This window comes from Scomber scombrus, chromosome 10 (assembly GCF_963691925.1).
Source record: "Scomber scombrus chromosome 10, fScoSco1.1, whole genome shotgun sequence".
Classification (NCBI taxonomy): Eukaryota; Metazoa; Chordata; class Actinopteri; order Scombriformes; family Scombridae; genus Scomber; species Scomber scombrus.
The window spans coordinates 24675198-24697723 of record NC_084979.1 but is presented as its reverse complement, the minus strand read 5'-3'; the positions used below and the strand labels follow the sequence as shown (position 1 = coordinate 24697723).

General features: G+C 38.3%; 3 protein-coding genes across 3 annotated transcripts; all 3 read right to left on the bottom strand.

Annotated features, from left to right (window-relative positions):
- Positions 1 to 473: 473 nt before the first annotated feature.
- Positions 474 to 4363, bottom strand: LOC133987451 (peptidyl-prolyl cis-trans isomerase FKBP1A-like). The gene is made up of 5 exons (XM_062426827.1): positions 4286 to 4363; positions 4112 to 4159; positions 3187 to 3299; positions 2243 to 2417; positions 474 to 1367 (listed from the first exon to the last, which is right to left on the bottom strand). Exons 1-4 carry the CDS (start codon positions 4320 to 4322, stop codon positions 2286 to 2288), a joined length of 330 nt encoding a protein of 109 aa, XP_062282811.1. The 5' UTR covers positions 4323 to 4363; the 3' UTR covers positions 474 to 1367; positions 2243 to 2285.
- Positions 4364 to 9739: 5376 nt separating this feature from the next.
- Positions 9740 to 17785, bottom strand: mfsd2al2 (major facilitator superfamily domain containing 2a-like 2). Its single transcript, XM_062427134.1, has 15 exons — positions 17681 to 17785; positions 17368 to 17487; positions 16538 to 16662; positions 16301 to 16433; positions 15433 to 15511; positions 15159 to 15310; positions 13703 to 13793; positions 13344 to 13465; positions 13089 to 13172; positions 12867 to 12950; positions 12653 to 12765; positions 11733 to 11876; positions 11460 to 11636; positions 10733 to 10811; positions 9740 to 9850 (listed from the first exon to the last, which is right to left on the bottom strand). Exons 1-15 carry the CDS (start codon positions 17783 to 17785, stop codon positions 9740 to 9742), a joined length of 1719 nt encoding a protein of 572 aa, XP_062283118.1.
- A 2017-nt stretch (positions 17786 to 19802) lies between these two features.
- fam110a (family with sequence similarity 110 member A) lies at positions 19803 to 21080 on the bottom strand. Its single transcript, XM_062427798.1, has 3 exons — positions 20687 to 21080; positions 20375 to 20629; positions 19803 to 20284 (listed from the first exon to the last, which is right to left on the bottom strand). The coding sequence occupies exons 1-3, from the start codon at positions 21078 to 21080 to the stop codon at positions 19803 to 19805; spliced, it is 1131 nt and encodes a 376-aa protein (XP_062283782.1).
- Between the last annotated feature and the right edge of the window lie 1446 nt (positions 21081 to 22526).

Sequence of the window (22526 nt, the reverse complement as noted above, 5' to 3'; positions counted from 1 at the left end):
TTCAAACGTAAGTGGAAAATAAAAACTGTAATTTATCTGCAGTTGTAAAAGCACATATTGTAGAACTTATGTTCCCTTCGTTTTAATTTTTAAGACTTTGGATCCGAACAGCTGCATAATTTATTTAAAGATGCACTTCGACATTTGTGTCACATCCTGTTCCAGATACTTCTTGTGTCGCAGCCTGTACTGAATCACATTAAAGATCTTCTATCAGTCTGTATTGCATTTGCAAAAGCAAAGCAATGACAAAGTGATTAACTGCACTAAATTGCACAGAAGAATATCGCAAAAAAAAAAAAAAAATCCAGATGTTTCTTCCATCCTTTAAAAGTGACTTATTCTTCTATCTGCTTTCTTTCATTCTAACACCATCAATGAGATTTATATAGCCTATTTTAAAAGAATAACGAGGTTAGACAATGACATACAATCAGTCAAGGGAAGAAAAAGAAATTGCAGTTTGTGTTAAAATTACTCTTTTTTAATGTGTTTCGAGTAAGGAACAGACCTTTACAACATCCACAGCTTGTTACACACAACTCCTTGAAATAAACATAATCACAAACCCCAAGGTGTGCCTACAAATATTTGTGGGGGGAACTTACCCTGCAAGTCGAGAAACCTTTTTGCCAGAGACCAAATATTTTCCAACATGACCATATTTTTGGCAAAATAAACTTTCCCCAAATGTTTTACAAGCAAATAACAAGACGAATAGTGTCCAGTCGTGAACATCTGAGCGATAAAGTCATATTTCACTCTTATAAATTAAGAATTGATGCTGCGGTATAGACAAAGCAAATCCTACATTTTGCAGAGACCTGTAGGCTATTAATGGCAATCATGTGCTTGATTCATGAATCCCTGGTTACAATGAATTTCACACTTTTCTAATTGAATCCAATAACAAGTATCACAAAGGTAATTCATAGAAATATCATTGTGTCAAACAACTATTTATTCAAGACAATTCATTACCCGCAATCAATACAATTTTTTAGTGTAAAGGCCACAGAGCCACAGGAATGAGACTGATTCAATATGTATGACACTTATTTAAAACCTGGTCCTGATGGCAGACATATTTTGTAACTTTTAAGTCAAAAACAAGAAAAAAACAACATAAAAATACATAGCAGAATATGACAAAACACATGTGATGGGATGGCCTATGACTTATTACTGTATGGAATCTAAAGTATAGCATGACGTATAATGTTTTAAAGCAAGTGACGTAACACAATTTGTATGTAAATGGAAAGGAGTGAACTAGTGAGGCTATAGACATAGGTCCTATGCAAGGAATCAAGAGCAGGAATCATCTGTTAACATTTTTCCTCCATGTTCCCGAGATAGGAGTCAACCTGCAGCGAAAAAGAAGAAGAAGGCTTCAGTGCTGTGATTAAAGGACAGGTTCACAGTTTTTCACATCTGCACTAAAAAGTCAGGTGTCCATATGTACAGTGAAAGAGTTTTTCCTCGCTGTAATCATTCTTCCTGTTCATACTGACTGTTAAAAGATCCCCTTTAAATGTGCTTTCAGTGTCAGTGATGGGGGACAAAATCCACAGTGTGTCAAAAAATGCATTTAAAAGTCTATGTAAAGCTTATTTGAGGCTTTAGCAGTCTGAGTTAGTCATATTAAGTGAATATCTGCCACATTTAAAGTCTTTTTTAAGCATCAAATTCCCTCTTTGTTTCCCTGTTGAGCTGTGATAGAAGTATAATAACAAGAAGAAGGACTTTGGCACTAAAAAGACTGTAAATGTTGAAAGATATCTACTTGATTTGACTCATTTGGACTGTAGCTTCACATTAGCTTTGGATACATTTTTAAATACATTTCTTTTACAGAGAGAGGCCCCCGTCGCTTACATTGTAAGTGGATTATGAGATCTTCTAATGGCCAATAAAAACGAGGAATGGCAAGAAAAACCTATTTTAAATCTTCACTATTATTCTGAGAGAGACTTGGAAAATTGTGACCCCCCCTCCCCTTCCCCTTAAGGAGGAGGGACAAAGGGGGATTAAAGAATAAAGCCTGTTATGCACATAGGATTTCATCTCGTGACATCACTGGTTAAATTAAAAAGATTAAATGTATTGTCGCTGTACATGTGAGGCTCAAAGGCTCTTACACAGACTCTCAGTTACTCTGGTGCAGCATCTAGCTACATAAGTTACACTGTCTGACACACATAAAGATGCTGATCATTCAAATGATAAAAAAATGTCTCACCCTGAAAATTTGAGTGGAATTAAACAAAGTGAGTGCACAAGTTTCAGGCTTCCAGACAAAGCAGCTCCACATCGAAGGTTAGAGTGGCGTTTGGTGGGATGATCCCTGGGTGCCCTTTGCTGCCATAGGCAAAGTCTGGTGAGCATATCAGCTTGGCCCGCTGACCTACACTCATCTGTGGAGGAGATGGAAGATTTACTTTAACTCGTGTTGCTACTGAATTAAATGGTATAAAAGCAGATCTTAAAATTTCTATGAAAAACAGAACAATAAAACGAGCAGTAGAAGAAGTATTTAGAGCCTTTACTTAAGTAAAAGTACCAACACAGGAATGTAAAAATACTCCATTCAAAGTAAAAGTCCTGCAGCAAAATGTGCAAAAGTAGTGGTTTGGTCCGTCTGACTGATATATTATTATATACGACATCATTAGATTATTAATACTGAAGCATCAGTGCTGGAGCAGCATGTTACTGTTGTAGCTCACGAAGAAAAAGAAGAAAAAACAAAAAGTTCTGATAAACAAATCTGTTTTCAGTTTGAAGAATTTTTGTCTAATCTTTGATTTTTGCTGAAATATTGGATCATTTGAACATTTATTGAAATGAAACCATGTGAGAAGTTCAGAGGAAAAAAGCTGTTAACAACTCATAGACATCTGAAATGTGAGCCAGACTACACAATGCTTTTTGTATGACATCAAAAGACAAAAAAAGGGTGTAAACTGCTTGACATATTATCCATCGTGTCAAACCTTCCTCTGAAAAGTAACTAAAGCTGTCAAATAAATGTAGTGGAGTAAAAAGTGAAATATTTCCCTCTGAATTGTAGTGGAGTGGAAGAATAAAGTAGCACCAAATGGACACAAGCACATGAGTAAATGAACTTATTACTGAGTAAAACATGTACGTGTGTTTGATCAATAGTAAAAAGCTCCTCCTCACCTGGGCTACTCCTTCTTCCCAGCCACGGATCACCTCCTGATGTCCAATCTTAAATTTGAAGGGCTTCCCTCGAGACCTCGAAGAGTCAAACACTTTCCCATCTGCCAGTGTTCCTGGTGAGGAGGAGGAGGAGGATGATGATGAAGGGGCTGTTTACAGATCTGGATATATCACTCGACAAATCGGCTTAACTGAGTTGTTGATGAGTCCCACTTTTTTCCCCCCTGAGTGCCAAAACAGCCTCCTAACGGGAACCTAAAGAGCTAAGGTTAGCCTTCTAGCATCGCTGCGACCGGGTGTTACGGTTTAACTGGTAACCGTGTTAAGTGGTGACTCTCACGTAGGTGTTTTCCTAAAAAGCCTCTAATTGTATGGTTTAATCCTTTTTTTCTAAACACATACTCATTTGTGTTTAATATCTTACGTTACTCTTACCATGTATGTAAGTTAAATTGTGTTCATAAGCCTCATTCATCTCTCCTAATGTATCTTGTGATGTATGCGAGAGGCACCAGTTAACACGGTCACCGTTTAACACGTAACACCGGTTAGCTTGCTGATGTTGGGCGGCTGGCAGCAGCAGCACCTTTAGCTCCACTGTTATAGCCATCTATGCTTTCCACACATACACACAAAACAACAACCTTTTGAATCCTTGTAACTAGACACTGTAATTCAGACAACCCGGTGATATAATAAGCAATTTAAATAAACAGGGGATTGGATGTTAGCTGCGATGCTAACAGCTAACAGGCAGAAACAGCAGCGGATGTAAGCAGAAACACATCCTTACTCAGCCCAGCATGAAACGATAACAACAGACTATTACACCGCTTATAACTACAGTAATGTTTGTTCAATTAGCATTTTTTAAAAAGTGATTTATCTCCTGAAAATGTTGCAGATCCGTTTCAGACACACTCACCGACATAGTGCACCACGACGCGCTGCCCCTTCTTTGGGAATGTCCGTCCTGAGAAAAAAATGGAGAGAAAATGTTGTAAAATAATAATAATAATAAACTACAACAGCCGCTGTGGATGTAACACAACACGGTATGCTGTTAAAATAAATAAATCAAATCCGGTTTATTCCCTACCATCGCCCGGAGTTATGGTTTCTATTTCTACTCCCATGGTTGGCTCCTCGGTGTCCTTTCTCTCGACCACCCGACAATGCGCTCTGAGGCAGGAGGCAGGAGGCGGCGGGTGGAGGGGCATAGAGGGGGAGTAGCACCAGTGGGCCGCAGATGCTCTAGTATTATTATTATGATGATGATTATCAAACACACATTACTTTACATTTGTATCATATTTTATCATGATTGTTCTTGTTTCTATGATGTTTTATGTCCGTTTTTTTAAAAATGGATGTCTTTTATGTTGATGCTTTTACCTTGTAGCACTTTGGGATTTACTTCAAATGTAAAGTGTGTTACAAATGAAATGTCTTGTTATTATTATTATCATCAGACATTATGACCTCTCCTATTACAACATGCTGGCCCCAGAATGGGACTAAATAGATAGATAGATAGATAGATAGATAGATAGATAGATAGATAGATAGATAGATAGATAGATAGATAGATAGATAGATAGATAGATAGATAGATAGATAGATAGATAGATAGATAGATAATGCATTTTATTTAAAGGCGCCTTTCAAAGCACTCAAGGGTAGTATAATGATCAGACACACATAACTCTACATTTTTAGCATATTTTATCATGATTTTTCTTGTTTCTATGATGTTTTATGTCAGTTTTTTTTAAATTAATTATGTCTTTTATATTGATGCTTTTAAATTGTAGTACTTTGAGATTTGATTGAAATGTCAAGTGTGTTACAAATAAAATGTAACATTATTATTATTATTATTATTACTAATCATCAGATTTCTACAGAAAGGACCCGAAGATAGTTAATGAACCATGAGGGAAAGATTATATATTAATGACAGAACTATTCAAAGTACATTAAACCTGTTTAAATAAAAAACATTTGAACCTGTAGCATAAGTGTTTGTCCCATCTCTAACAGACAGGCTCGCAAAATAATTCCATTTGTATAAAATATTTTTTTGTGGACTAAAATCGCCACTGATTGAAATGTCAAGTGTGTTACAAATAAAATGTAACATTATTATCATTATTATTATTATTATTATTATTAGTCATTATGACCTCTCCTATTACAACATGCTGGCCCCAGAATATGTGACTAAATAGATAGATAGATAGATAGATAGATAGATAGATAGATAGATAGATAGATAGATAGATAGATAGATAGATAGATAGATAGATAGATAGATAGATAGATAGATAGATAGATAGATAGATAATGCATTTGATTTATTTAAAGGTACCTTTCAAAGCACTCAAGGACACCTTATAGATACATAAAACAACAACAGTACATCAAACATAATAAATCAACAAACATCGACGTGGAAGTTTGTATCATTTTACAAAGATAAATAAATATGTACGAAAATTATATCATTTTGTTCATATACACAGTTTTTAGTGATAATACTACCATTATTTAGCTGTATCATATCTTTCGTACTGACTTTTAAGATATAGCACGGGTATTTGTTGTCATTGTTGTTATTTTTTATAATAATAGCCTAATAATCATTATTTTATTTTCAAGTAATAAGCACAACATGTTTTCCAAAGGGGAAGAAATTCAAAACATAAGCAGCATTAGGGACAACTGAATGAGGTAAATAATGAAACACATGCGTATATACATCATATATGCACACACACATAAAAGATAAATTAAATAAATAAAAACCAGCAGCTTAGGACCACAGAAGTGTAGTCAATCAGCTGTTAGGAAAAGTTATTCTGTAAAAGCACATAAACTTTATTGGTAGTTTTATTGTTGTTGAATCATTGCTTTGTTTGTTTGTTTTTGTTCCCTTTTACCTTGGATTTGATCACACTATTGATTTCTATCATGATGTAATGTTTATTTGTGTGGACCCCAGGAAGAGTAGATGCTTGTTAGTGGCTAATCGGGATCCAAATAAATAAATGAAGACATGAAAAGTCAAACTTGTTGTTTTTCACTCTCTATAGTTTTTAGAAACTAAATCCCATTTTTATTCATTTAATTTCATTCCCCTCAATCCTCATAACTGTGTCTGTGTTTTCATTCGATTGTGTTTCTCAGTCTCTGTAAAAAGCACTTTGGTCAACATTTGTCATTTTTAAATGTGCTCTATGAATAAATGGACTTGACATATAAATGCTGGCGGAAATATTTTCATCTTGTTTTGAAGCTAGACTTTCATTAAAGTGTGTGACATTATGACACAGAATCTAAAGACTGTTGTTCTCATATTAATTGATAATGGATAAACCATATAGGAAGATATTCATACCAGCATGTTATTGTTAATGTAAGTGGAACATGATTTGAGAAGCTGCTCGGGGTTCATATTGCGACCTGTAAAGGAAAAACATCAAAGTTTGGTTACTTCTCTCATGTGGCGAGCGAGGACACATTTATAAAAGCAATCATGGAGCAAGACTGTTTAAGTTCTACAGTACCAGTTAAAGGTATGGACACACCTACTCATTCAAGGATTTTACTTTATTTTTTACTATTTTCTATATTGTAGATTAATACTGAAGTAATCAAAGCTGTAAAATAAATAATAATGAATAAGAAAAATAGCTGCATGCATCTCCAGTTCAAGTATTGTATTGTATTGTACATAGCAGTTCACTGTGATGACACCAGCTGTACACATAAATGGATCAGAGCCATGATTATAATAAATTACATCTGTGCTTTTCCTGTTATGACAAGTCAAAATACCTGCAGAGAAAAAGGCCTACTACCTTAAATGAAGTAGCTACTGATGCCGCCTTCAGTACATCTCAAAACTAAATGTTTGTTCAGTACATGAATGAATCCTCAAGATGAACTGTATCAGCGTCAATGACCAAATCAGGAGCTTTTTGCATCAGAATTGTCAGCTCAGCAGTGATGCATGTCACTTCATGGTTAAAAGTAATTTTGGTTTATTACAAACTACAGTAGGTCGTTTTGGTTATTATTTCTATTAGTTATGATAATGTTGTATTCACCAAAGAAATTGATGAAATCTGGGAACACTGAATCTCTGTTATAATGAAGTTCAAAGGGCCAATGGCTCAACCAGATAATAAAAAACACTATTTTAAAGTAAAAACTGAAAAAACCTAATCTGAAACACTGGTAGTAATCCCTAATGGATGAAACAAGTAGGAATGCCTTGCACACTTACTCCAAGCCACAAAATGTAATCAGTTCGGACAACATTTCGATCCTACTCAGATCTTCGTCAGGTTAAACACGAGTCGAAACATTGTCCTAATGGATTAAATCTTGTGGCTTGGAGTAAGTGTGCAGTGGTTCTTACTTGCTTACTCCTGCTGCTTTCTAATGGCCTTGTACAGACGTGATGTGCATATAATTATTGTCCTTCAACTAATAATCCCTCGTGGACCCTTTTCACAGCAGACATTTTGAGCAGGAAAAGCACAGGTGTAAATAATAACATTAACGATGGCTCCATTCTCTTAATTGTCCCAGTCAGTGATTGAGCATGCACAATACTGGAGCCTGGAACTGGCTCACCGAAATGGCACGCAGCCATCATTAATGGCATTAATTTCCATCTGTGCTTGTTCTGCTTTGACCATGGAAAGGGTCTATTGCCCAGGAAAACTGTGTAGTCAAGTGTGGTTTGTCTGACTTAAATCTGGAAGCCAGTCTTTAAATTGTGATAGATGTTTACAACAAACAGTCTGAGTAGCAATTTTACTGTTTGCTTTTGTTTTCTCTTCCAAATAATTTCGCCTTACCTGGGGCATCGTTCAAAACCTGAGTGACTGTCTGTTTGTGTTTCTTTCCCAGTATGACTCCTTTCTAACGATGGTGATGTCACGATGTGATAACACTGCTGCAGGTATGTGGGTGGTGGTGTTTATAAAGACCTCTTTTCTGGTAACAAACTGCACAACACATTGAAATAAAGCAACAAACTAAACTTACAAGAATATGAAGACAGTCAAAAACTGTGCCGTTAATATCAACATACTGATGTGATTTACCTGTAGCATCACCAGTCATCGCAAATCTTTGAATTGGACTGAACGCAGAAAAGGGGATTTTTAATTTCCACTCTAGGAAATATTGTGATCTCCTCAGGAATTTAATATAAAGTTCTGCAGGTCTGGGCAGACTGAGTTTGTTATGACTGCCTGGCATGTTTTTTCCACTATGAAAACACTGCAGGGACAAACAATGTGTTCATCCAATCCAGTGTAGACAGTGTTTGCACGGGTCTGAAGGTAAAGCAAACACGTAACATATGAATTTCTGTTTGTCTGTATGCAATGTATTACCTTTAATCCCCGGCCTATTATTTAGATGTCACATCCATCAAGCAGTCTTTTCATTCAATTATGGCCAATGAAAATGTAGAAAACGAATGACTATTGACATTTACTTGAGTAAGCACATGTTCAAAATGTTTGCACGAGTGTGAACGTAAGCTCAGAAATTGCACAAACGCACGGCATTAATTGAATGGTGTTAAAAATAAAAAATGTTTACTTTCATGCATGTAGGGCAATTGTTGAAAAAACAAGAGTACTTACAAACCAGAAGTTGTGATAACTTAAAAAGTAACCAAATTAACACAAATCACAAGGACAGCAAGTCTCCTGTCCAAAATAAATGAAATTTTAGTAACAAACAATACTATTAAATTAAACGGAGCAACAGAAAGAGGATTGTCAAAACATGTTATGCAATACTCAACCTCAAAAATACTGAAAGGAATATATCTGTATGCTAAATATGAAGAAAGAGCTGTCAGATGATTAGCTTAATTTAGCATAAAGACTGGAAACAGGAGGAAATAGGTAGCCTGACCCCACCCAAAGTTAAAATAAATCTGCCTACCAGCACCGCATCACTTGTAAGCACTTTATATCTGGTTTATTTAATCTCTACACAAACAGAAATGTAAATATGACAAGTTGAGGTTTTACAGGGAGTTACATGCTTGGACTATTTCTTGGCCCGGGCCAGTGACTTTGGATAGAGTCAGACTAGCAGCTTCCAGTCGTTTTGCTAAACTAAGCTAACAATCTCCTGACTCTAGTCTCATATTTAGCCTCATATTTAACATGCAGACATGAGAGTGGTATCAATTTTTTTTATCTAACTCTTGACAAGAATAAGCATATTTCCAAAAATGTCAAAATATTTCTCGAAGGTATCTCTCTAAACCCAGGAGACTTTGGATCTTGTGTTTGACCTATCAGGATCATTTTCAGGTAGATTTGCAGCTTCTGCAGAGCACTGGTGAGGGTTGAGTCTCTGTTTGTGACACTGAGGATGTACATTTGACTGGGCCACTGATTTAGGTTGGTTGTATTTTACAGAAGGGGCTTTCGATGATTTAACGGAGCATTTTCTATCATGATTGTAACGACACAGTGAGGAATTTGACTTGTGCAGTGCGCTGGTCTTTGTGTTACAATGTGAAGTTGATGTCACACCAGCATGAGGCTGCTGCAGAGTGGCCGGCTGCTGAGTGGTTTCTTTTGGGTCTGATGATGATGGTGATGATGATGCAGTTTCTGGGCTGTGTGAGGAAAAAAAAAATTACGATCACAGGCATGGGTCCAAAATGTGTATGTTAAAAATAAACCTGCTTTAGCTGACATACTGTACACAGCAATCTGATGAAGTACTGAGACTTTAAATTCTCTTTTGGTTTGGAAAGGTGTTATATTATATGCAGGATGTGTTGCAAGGAGTTTTCAGAGAAATATGAATCTCAGTGTTCTTAGTTATTAATCATGACAGTCAAATACTGTTTTTCATTGCCTATTCCAAAATACAAAATGGGATTTTTACTAATTTACAAGCTGTTATAATGCAGCTGTTTTAGCAAAGATATTGTTTTAAGCTGCTTTGACTTCACTCATGGTTTGAATATTTGGGAAAAAACACTTAGTAGTTTGATATTTTGGGAAATGCACTTTTTTTTGCTTTCTTGCTGAGTCAGATGAGAAGATTGATATCACTCTGAGCATTAACTATGCAGGAAACAGCTTACCTGGCTCTGTCCAAAGTTTAAAAAGTCTGCCCTAGCAGCACCTCTAAAGTGAGCTAATTACCGCTAGCTGTTTCCCCTTGTTTCCAGTCTTAATGCTAAGCTAAGCTCATTGACTCCCAGCTAGTAAATCAATCTTCTCATCAAACACAAGCAAAATACCAAATAAGTTTATTTCCCAAAATGTTGGACTATTGTTTTAAAGACAAATCATCTGTCAGACCAAGTTAGTCAGAGTTGTGATGGATTTGAACCTAAGACAACATGTTAGGAGAAAAGCATTTCAAACCACTAGTGTTGAAAGACAGAGCATTTACAACTCCAACTCAGTATGGTCACAACATTAGATAACAACAAAGCCCCTGAGTATCTCAAAGATCTTTATAGTATTTGGGAAGTCTCACCCACCAGACTAGAGACAGTGTTGTGCCAAGGTTTACCACGAAAAAGGGTACCAACGTCCCCTTTAGGTTCTGTGAAGCCAGAACTTAACAAGTAACCGCCCAAATGTTGATTAGAGAGTCAAATCCTAATGGGACACTTGGAGGTGTAAGTTTATCATCCTAGTTACATTTTCTTGTCATTAATAATTTGACTTTCTGGAGTCATCCAGCGGAGGCGGCAGGAAGTCACTTCTCCAGGCCAAGAAATAATCTCACGCATTCTCCTCTTGTAAAACCACAATTTAGGGATTAAACAAACTATAACATGTTTGTTACGGAGCTTTAAAAGTGATGGTAGACAGAGCCTGAATAATTGTTTCACTGTATTTCCAGTCTTTGTTCAAAGCTAAGCTAACCAGCTCCTGGCTGTTAGGTTAATATTTAATGCGAAAATGTAAGAGCGGCATTAATATTCTCATTTAACTCTTAATGAGAAACAAAATAAGCTTGTTTCCCAAAAGGTTGATCTATTCTTTTAATAGCTCATTGACTTGTGCTGTTGAGGTAATGCTGACAAATGCAACCAAGAGAAGAATTTAAGGCTCTGGAAAACAGATTCACTACTAATAAATATGATTGGCTTTTAGATATCCAGACCCAGAAAGGCTTTTTCCTTTTTGAAATGACCAAAAAGAGACAGATTCTCACTGTGACTTTAACAACTACATGTCAGACACCAAACAGCCACTTACTGAACTGTGGTCAATTGTTCCTGGAGCTGCAAACATTGCCTCTCATTGATCGGGTAAGAGCGAAAGAATATCATCCCTATCAGCAGAAGTGTGATGGGAACTGGTGAGAACAGCACAATCAGAGCTGTCACCACTCCTTCACCATGGTTACAGGCACCCGCTGTGTAGCCCACGAACCTGCAGAGGCAAGGCGAGAAACAAAAATGTGACAGACTAACAGATGAAGGCCTACACATGTAACACCTAGAGCGAGTGGATGGCAGATTGACTCACTGCAGAGTCATAGTTGAGATTCCCACAGAGAGCCCTCCTGCCAGCTTACTGCAGAAGGCATAACAGGAGAAAAACAGCGGCTCCAGGTCTTTGCAGGAGGGGTGTCTCACAGCAAAGTCATCCAGCACATCTGGGAGCATCGACCTGTAGCAGATACAGAACAAGCCGACATATCACATATCAGAAGTACATGTCAGTTTTAGGGCTGCAATTTATGATTATATTATCAATTAATATGTAATTTATTTCCTCAATTAATCCATTTTTTTGGTCTAAAAAATGTCAGAAAATGGTGAAAATGTTGACCATTGTTTCCCAAAGCCCAAGATGACATCCTCACATGACACCCAAAAATACTCAGTTTATTCTCATAGATACTTAAGAAACCAGAAAATATTCACATATTTGAAGCCTGAACCAGAGAATTTGAGCATATTTCCTTTAAAATAAAGACTCAAAATGGGTAATCGATTACCATAATAGTTGATTAGAGATCATTTTATCTCTAATCTACATCCCTGTTTTGGGGCATATAGATATATTAAAACCCAGTTTACAAAAAATTAACACTGTTGTGGCGTTTAGTGTAGCAACCATAAGATAATCATCTGCTTTGATTCCGTGCAGCTGGTTTCAGTATCAGACACTTTTTTCCTAAAAAATGACCCTAAATGACTAAATAGTTGGTCATTAAATTAATAGTTGAGAACTAATTGATTAATTGACTATTTGTTACAGCTCTAAATGAGGAGAACTGACCAGTCAGCAAAACAGATAACTGCCAGAATATTCATCAGTTGCCAGGGTCAGGTAGGGGTGATGTGAATGATTCATGTGCATTCGGTTTTGATCCTGATTGGATGTGACAGGGGCCTCGGAGAGGACTGAGAACTTTGTGTCCTCGCTGAGAACTGACTCACCAGGGTAGCAAGAATATGGTCGCCACGCTGAATCCCATCAGAGTGCACATAGTCATGAAGACTGGCAGGTTGCTGGGAACGCAGGCGACTATGATCACAGCAGGGATGAAGAGCTGCGGGAGACATAAACAGGCCACACAGGTAAGAAGGAGAGTCAAGGGGTGGAAAATCATTTTTATCTCTCAGTTTATTGTGCAGGGAATTGATTTCTTACTGAAAGTCCGATGAAAAGTGTGGCTTTTTTCCCGATTCTCAGAAGAACAACTTGCCACAAAGGAACTGCTATTGAAGCAGAAGCCTGTGAAAATAACGACACCTTTTTGTGCGTCTTGTCTTTTGATGTGAAATTTGTGAAAATCTCTGAAAGCTATTAAAATATTGCATTCACAAACATCTAAGCCAGCAGTGTGTGTTATTCATGTTAGTTGCATCTTACCAGTAAAACCAGTAGGAGGTGCTGGAACTGGGCCCCCAGTCCAGCTGCATGACTGCAAAAAAGGGCAAAATTACCCAAGGACATCTGGAAAAGAAAAACAGATGGGGAACATTTTATTTTATTATGCTTTGATAGTCATTAAATGCACATTGAAAAGATTTTAAAATGATCTTATTAGATCTCAGGAGTTCTCTCTCTGTACTTCACTGGAGGTTTAAAGGAATGCAACAAAGCCACTACGAGCTCAAGTTGTACCTGAAATGCAAGTGCACTGAACACAAAGCCAAGCACCAGCCGCTGGTAAGGAATGTGGCATATCAGCAGCTTAAGAGAGGTCAGATACGCCGGTCGTACTTTGTCATCAGAGCAGAGTGGAGCTGAAAAGAAAACCACAGTCAAAGGAAGGAAGGAGTGAAATACCAGAAATGTACAAAATTACACACAGATTCCCTTTACAGAAGATGTAAAAGGCTTTCCATGAACTCAACATTGAACCATAACGTTAATTTTTTATATTAAGTTCTCTGATTTATGTCATGTTACCTCATATTTTAAAACGACATATTCTTATTTATAGTATATATCTGAACATTGGCTGCCTCTGAATGACTCACCTCGCTGTTCCTTCACTCCCAGAAAGAGAACCAGGCTACAGAGGAAAAACAGCGCGCCTAAGACCAAAGCTGAGGTCAGGAAAGCCCTTTGCTGGGGGCGAAATACACAAATAAAAACATTTATAGATAAATAAAACATATGCTGCAATCAAACATTTCCCCCAGAGGCTTGAAAACACAAGTAAATGGTCCCTCCTGTGTAAAATGTGTGCTATTCTGTAAAGTGATCCATATGTTACGGGTGACTTTAGAAGTTTTGTTGTTTTGTAGCATTATTATCAACACTTCCATGAATGTAGTCATTCATCTTGGGAGATACTTTTATTTGTTTTCTTTCAAAGAGTTAGATGAAAAGACTGATAACACTGTCATATGTGTCTGTTGAATATGAAACAGTTAGCTTAGCATAAATGTGTTAACCCTTACATACCATTCAGGGCAAATTTGACCTATTTTTACATTTGAATCAGTAAAAACATATTAAATACCATTATTTTGGCCTCAAATTTGATGATTTGAAATAGCCAAGATACTGATACACAATTTTGTACACAGAAGGTGCTCCAGATTAAATTTGACCAATATTTATTCAAAAATTCTGTTTCTTCACATTAAATAATATTCATCATTCATCATTCTTCACTGATATCATGACACATGTTATGTCCTCCTGTCTTAGATAACATAAAACCACATTATAATGAGATTATTAGTTAGTAAGTTTTCCCCATGTAAAACATAAAGAGGACACTGTCTCTGCTCTCTGAAAGCTGAAAGATTAATCACCCATTTAATAATGACTGATGAGGTATTTATGAATTTAAAAAAAAGATTAGTATAGAGACTAATTAAGGACTTGTTAAGGGCATACTGTGAGGTGTCAGTATATGAACTGTATGTAAGTGTTAATTAGAGACTTTTAGACATGCTGCTAGGCTGATATTTTTTTTATCTACAGAGAGAGCCATGCTAGCTGTTTCTCCTTGTTGTAATTATTTATGCTAAGCTACGCTAACCCATTGGCTCCAACTTACAGACATATAACAGAGTTATATCAGCATTTAACTGATTCATTTAACTCTCTGCAAGAAAGCAAACAGACGTATTTCTCAAAATGTCAAACCATTCCTTTAATCTGACATAATAATCCCCTCTTTAAATTTAACATAATTTAACTGTAATTGTTTGTTTTTGCACACACACTTATATAATTCCATTAACTCTAATTAGCTTCTCCTTAACCAAATGTTGTTGCGTAATTACTTAGGAGACAAGCCTGAGAACACAAACACAGACTAAGCTGAGCTAAGAGTACTAAATTACAGGGTAACAAGATATCCCTGGGACTAAACCTGCACAATGCCAAAACAATGCTGCTGTAGGCTGCTAAAGTATAGTATGGGAGGGATTTTTTTTAAATGTAGATGTTTGGCTGCATTTTATCAGCTGTATCCACCGTTTCCTGAAGTAGTGGAGATGAGCTTGGAGGGGTTTCATGATCCTGGTCCTGCTGCAGACAGGCCTCCTGCTTTTCAGTGTTGTACACAGATACAACGCGCCCCTGAATGACAGAAGCCAGCAGCATCGCCACCATCTCCACACTCATTCCTGCACAAGATGAGACACACAGAGAGAGAGAGAGAATGAGGCAGACGAGCAGTGTGATGAAGACACATTTTATTTAGGCTCTGTGTGTGTTTTTTTCCACTTGAGTGTGAGTCTCTTCTTACTGTAGGCTGTGGCAGAGTCTCTGTCTCTCTGATCTCCCCCCAGGAACATGTTGAGTGAGAGGTAAGGGACGTTGTAGCACTGTTAATGGATGACAGGGGGGGGGGGGGGGGGGGGGGGGCAAAAAAAACATGTCGCCAACTGCCAGCACTCAAGCAGTGTGAAAACTCAGTAGCCATGGTGACACAGCTCGGAGCAAAATGGCAGCACTGACGGTGACATGAGAGTGGTATGAAATGCTGTCGCCATGGTGACATGAAAAAGAAAAAAGCGTGAGGGCGAAAGTACATTGAAGCACAAGATAGTGACCTGATGGAAAACTTACTCCTTCACTTTAGCTTTTTATTAGTTTTCCTGACAGTCATCTTCACTCTGATGCACTACTGAACTTCTTTTAAAATGTTGTATTTTACTTGATTTTCTATGTTGTATTTATTCCATTTTTTAGCTACTTTTACTATGTATTATATTTACTATTTTAAAATTATTACTATTTCTAGTTTCCATCATATACTACATTGTTTCTTTTTTGGTGTTTTTTTTTTTAAAGAATGCTCTATGCTCCTAATGCTCCTGTAATTTCTTTGAGCTGCATTTCTTCTATTAAAAGGTGCTATACAAATTATTATTAGTATTATTAGTAGTAAGTAACTTTAACACCTTTCAATAGCAGAGACGTCACAAAGTGCTTCACAGAGGAGATAAAGCAAAAACATACATGCACACAGACATAAAACAATCAAAGACAGAATAAATAGAAAATAGAAAGTTTGAACAAATGGGTTATGAGCTGCTTTTTAAAGGTGTACACACAGTGAGATGGGAGATGGGGGAAAAGGAGTGAGAAGTGCCTGCAACACACTGACTTACACTCATGAGGGTTTCAAACAGGCAGGCTGTTGTGAGGACCCACAGCACACTGAGAGCCTGAGACGTCGAGCCTTGTGGCACAAACCACAGCAGCAGATAGGACAGGACACCAAACGGCGTGGAGAGAACCAGCCTGTGTGATAAACATTGATGGCTCTGTGGTGAATAAACGCCAGGCGGGGAAGAGGGTTGAATTGTAGCTTAATTCAAGATAACATGTGATGTAGGTCCACCAACCATGGAGTGAGTTTGCCGATGGGTGTCCATTTGCTGCGGCTCACCAGATATCCAACCAGAGGGTCAGTCACAGCATCCCAGGCTCGACTCAAGAATAAAATCATGGACACATAGAAAGCCTCCATCTGGAAGAATATGTAATTCAGATCTTAAAACTACAAGAATATCTGCTACTACTGCTTCGGCTTTACTGGAATATTTGTGCATGATTTATAGTTTAAAAAAACCTTTGTATTTAATTTATGTAACTTTATTGTATATAACTTTGTATAATTGCATTTATTTTTTACTTTCTGATCAGTTCCCCTCAGTTCAGCCTCTGTCTGAAACAGACCGTTTTAGCTCCTGTTGCTTTAAGGCTTCCCTCCCAATGTAGTAGTTGAATTCTGCTTATCTTTTTTTGGACTCTGTTTCTTAACTTGATATGGAAACTTCTCAAATACATCCCTACATGTTTGAGTCTGAATCTGATCCGAAACATGCCAGTGGACATCATGAACAACCTTAGCAACACAGACTACTGAACAATCTGTTGTTTTTGGGGTATTTGCAAACCATGTGACGTCAGTTCGATGGGGAAGTAGAGGTGACTTTGTGTTCAGCGCAGGTTGACAGCCTGGCTTTTGACTTGAAGATGACATTTTTACATGCATTCACCTAAAAGTTTGGAACTTTGACCATGTTTACATAAATATCCGACATTATCACAGTATATAAAGGAAAGAAAATCACAAAAAGCATCATGTGTCCCCTTTAATAGAACTGTATTTACAAGGTGAGAAACTAAACTGTTTAATTGTACACTAATATAAGTACAACTTTAACTTTACCTGCACAACATCCAGAAGGAAAATCTGCAGGGAAACACCGATAGCCACGTTAGTGATCTGATATGGGACACCACCTACAGCGTAACACACCTTCCTGGTCAGAGGAATCCCCCCCGACCCCTGACGAAGACAAGAGAGAAGAAAAGAGAGGAAGATTAAGGAAAATATTTCTGTTGTCCATTCAAACAATTAGCTGATTTAGTTTTATGAATAACTTCTGCAAAATCTACACTGACATAGATTTAAAATTCATGTCACATATTGAATATGATTGGAAAAATATTCAAGGAGAAATGTCAGTTTGAAAACTTACCCTCTGTTGGGGACCTTTGTTGGAGGAGTTTCTATCTGCGGTCTGAATTAATATCTGAGTCTTTAATGTCTGCAGCTGATTTGTAAAATCCTTGAGGCAACTCATCCTTTGAAGTTAGGAAGAATAATGCCGCATATGCAGCGCTCTACAGAAGTAATACTCAGTCGTGCCAGTTGCACATATTAAATAACAACAGCTCTCTCCATACAGTCGTACTTAAGTCCCGCTTGTTTGACAGGAATCTGGTTGAACAACTCTTTTGTCTTTGGTACTTTTCAGCCCACCTACTCACATTTAAGAATGAATGGGCTCAACAGCAGAGCTTATTTTGTGCAGTATGAGTTCCTCGAAAACTTGTACTGTGCATATGAGATGATCCAGATGCATAAATAATAATACATCTGGATCATCAGAATGATGCTTGGCTTTGTGTTCATTGCACTTGTATTTCAGGTACAACTTGACCTTATAGTGGCTATGTTGAATTAAAGCTGCAACAAATAGTCAATAATTCAAATAGAAAAAACAATATGCATCTATTTTGATAATTGATTATTTATTGACGTGGTTTTTAAATTAGAAAATCCCAAACATATCACATCATTTGTGATGATTTGCTGCGATTCTTGATCTTGTGTGATAATAAGTTCAATATGTTTGGATATTAATTGAACGAAACAGGCAATGTGACAACAACATGTCAGGCTGATGGACATTATTCACTGTGGTCAGGCATTTTACAGACCAAATGACTAACTAATCAGCATATTAATTGATAATGAAGATTATTGTTAGTTGCAGCCCAAGTTATATTCTTCTAAATCTCAGCTCTGATTAAGCACACAGGGTCATTAAAACTCCCAAAATAATCATTTATATCTGTTTTTGGATTCATTTTATGGTTCAAAGCCTAATATAATAAAATGTTTCCCCTTCTGTTTCATCTCAAATGTCCTTGGGAACTTCTGTTCCTTTTCTGCAGTAATGCAGCTCGGCTGGAAGCTCAGTTACAGCACCTCCTACTGGTTCCACTGGTAACATGCAACTAAACACTGTAATAATAGCAGACACTGCTTTCCTGCATGTTAATAGCTTTTCCAATAGTGCATGAAGAAAAACACAACGAATATACAATTAAAAGGTGTTTATATTTTCTGAAAAGCAGTTACTCTGTGGCAGGCAGTTCTTCTGAGAAACTGAAAATAGGACACATTTTTCATCAGACAGTTTTCAGTAAGAAATCACAAATATAGCTCTAATAATAATTATAGTGTCGACTGCTCTGACCTCTTGTGGAAAATCAGTGAAAGTCCTGCCTGCTGAATCTCTTTTTAATCTCCCTGAAAATTACACAAAAACACAGTTCTTATTTGTGATCAGCAAAACAGTTTCACGTCATTACTGATTTCTCCTCCTGCACCCCCAGACTCTGGATCAATGTAGAGTTGCTGTTAATGTTAGTCCTTTTAAAATCTCTTTTATTCTTTGTTTTTAAATATTCCTGTTTCTTGTGTCTTCTTATGTTTTCCATTTTAATGTAGCATATTGTGTTGCATTATTTTGCATGAATTTTAAATAAAGGTTTAATTATGATTATTATATGAAATTATATGTGGATGTTATACTTTGATCCCTCTGAGGAAATGTCTCAGTTGGTTAAGCGCTTCTATATTTGGTGTGTGCATCAAAATAAATCACATTACCGAACAAGATGCTTGCATCATTCAGTTTTAATGCCGTCCATTTAGAGCCTAAACAGCCTCGAACACAGATGTCACTTTAATGTCCAGACAGCTATGATTATGACAACCCCATTATGAAACATCACAGAACAAAAAACTGACAATGATCTCTGAGTAGAAAAAAAAGTTGTATTTTTACTTGTTCAATAACAAGAATTTCATTAACAAATTTCAAATTTTTGAAAGAAAAATAATTCGAAAAACAAAACAAACAAGTGATCAAGTGAGAGTGAATTACTCATCAAAAAAACTAATTCACATCCATCACTGTATCATTGGCACATACACACTTCCAGTTAAATCATTGGATCCATCGCTCCATGTTTTACACACTTGGACATGTTGAAATTTTTACTTATGAATTAAACGTGGACATCGTCCTATAAATTGGTGCTCTTAATTGCATTGTCCTTGGCCTGACGGAGTCCATACAGCCATTTAATCACTCTTGCATTTCTCTCAATGACAGAAACATTGTAGGGAGCTCGCTCTGCAGCATTTCCAGCACCCTCATCCTCATCCTCTTCATTTTCCCTGCCAGAGCCTGCACACTCAGACCCTGGAGCGCTCACACTGCGGAAACGGGCGAGGGACACAATGTCAGAACTAGAACCAGTCACATCCTGCAGGTCTGCGGGGTCCAAACCGCACAGGTTGAAGAAGCGTTCCAACTCTGTTCCAGCTCGGGAGTACCGGTCACTCATGTCAGATTTAGAGCGGGTCAGAGAGGGGCGTTTCCTGGAGCTGGAGGAAGACAAACGGGTGATTGCTGGGGAAGACGGGGGGAAAACAGGGAAGTTGGGGGGAGGTGCAACAGGGACAGGGGTTTCAGTGGTTCCAGTGGTTTCAGTGGCTTCAGTGGTTTCGGGTTTAGATGGAGCAACAACAGGTTTCAGAGGAGAGGAACCTGGTATTTTTCTGAGGTGGAAGCGATGCAGATGTGAAGTAGCTTGTTGGAGTGGAGACTGGGAATGTAAAGGTATGGGCTGAAGGGGCTGCCGCATGTACTGAAGTGGTCTGTTGGGTGTCCTCACAGGGCCGGCCTGAGGCATGACATCCACCCTGCGTACAGTCCCTGCAGCTGGAGCCCCAGCAGAACCTGGATTCTCTACCTTAACAGGTCCAGATGCTTTTAATCTCACTTTAGCTGGACTGGACCAGGCAGGACGGGGAGGTGGACACGGCGCCACCTTTTTCTTTTGCGCTTCTGCAGGTGTGGGGCAGGGAGAGCTGTGCGTGGTGGCATCACTATCAGAAGGGTTACTTGGCTCTGAACTCACAGCTGCACCGTCACTCACACCGTTGATGAGGTTACTCAGGTGCTCCATGTTGAGCTGGAAGCCCTCCTGCTTTGTTTTTGTTTGGGTGGGTGCCTTCCTTGTGGGCCGCAGGGCGGTGCCGGGGCTCACCAGAGGCTTCCGAACTTCTGGAGGCCTGACTGGCTGCTGCTTAGAGAGAGCCACCTGGCTCTTGACATATTTAGCTTTGTCTGCTTCCAGCCTCTCCACTGCACTCTGTTTCGGTTTGTCTGCTGGAGTCGGGCTTTGCTTGTAGAAGTCTGGACCTACGGGCCCCTTTGGCCGCAAGCGTGGAGGTGTAGCAGCAACAGCAGTCCTCGCTGGTTGCCTCATTTGGTGCTGGAGAGTGTCCACAGGCATTTTGTAAAACTAATAGTCGTACCTGTCTTCTTCTACAGCTTTTTCTTTAGCTACCGCAGAAGAAAAGTCCTTTATTCTGCAGATATTGCGACGTTATCCTTTATTTGTTTCTCTGTGTGGCTTTATCAGCTCCACTCCATTTTTAAGGAGATGTAACCCCAGCATCTCTACTTCCTTGACATTCAGATTTCCTGTGCAAAAGAGACAACATATCAGAACCAGAAACAAAGATATCAGTCAGGTGAGCATTTGAAGAAAAAGATTGAAAACATTTACCTCAAAAACACAAGCATCTCTTCCTCTGACACTTTTAGTTCTTAAAAATACAGACAGGACGCAGCCAACTCAACAAAAGACTCAACTCCCCTAAACCCTCCCTTGTCTCCTGCGACCAATCACTCTCCTGAAAAAAACAACAACTCTACATCCTGCAAGTTCATTGGCTGCCAGCTCCGACAGGCTTAAACAATTACGCACAGTCATCTCGGCAGACAAACACACAATAAAACTGACACTTCATTTTCAGTCAGTAGAAGGCTTGTGAAAAGAGTGCCAGAACTGTGTGTGTGTGTGTGTGTATGTGTGTGTGTGTGTGTGTGTGTGTGTGTGTGTGTGTGTGTGTGTGTGTGAGGGGTGATGGGGAGGTGCATCAGGACAGCTGTCAACAAGCTATTGTCTGGAGGCAATACAGAGCAGATCACACACACACCAACAGCTGCTATGGGAACAATGGCTCCTCATCTTTAAATAAAGCAGCCAGTTGCCAGGGTTTGGAGCCGGCTTCTTTCCTGAACTACGAGCCTCTGTGGGTTAAAAAAGAAGAGTGAAACAAAAAAGGAGGTTCAACTGAGCATCTTTGTGTTCAGTTAGAAACCTCAGACTGTGGTAAAAGGTCACAATAATGAACTCGTGGAACACAGGAACTTTTTTCTGCACTTCTGATTATACTTGAGATATCATTAGTGTGTTTAAAAGGTGCCGCTCCAACAGTCTGCATATGCCAGTCACATTCTCTGCATATTTCCCATTCCAGTCTGACCCAGGCTAAACTCCTGCTGACAAGAGCTGCAGGACTTTCTTTTACTGCCCGGTACTTCCATTCTTACCTGCCGTCCTTAAGGTTTTTCAGATCTTCCCAGTTTTGCAAAACAAACCAATCTCCTGAGTGCACAACACATCTTTAAGGTAGGAGGTGTATTACAACCCAAACAGGAATGTCAAGAGGTTGGATCAGACAAACAAAAATAGAGCCACTAATTTAGAGTTTGTGAGTCAAGTGCTGGCTTGTTCTGCTATTCAGAATAAATGACAAACATGGAAGGAAAAAAGGATGTAAAAGACAAATGACACAGTAACACAGAAGGGCAGGTAAACAAAAAAAGGCCCACATGCACTGTAGACTCAAGGCCTACGCAGTCTTGTCCTGACAAGCTCAAGACTGCTTGT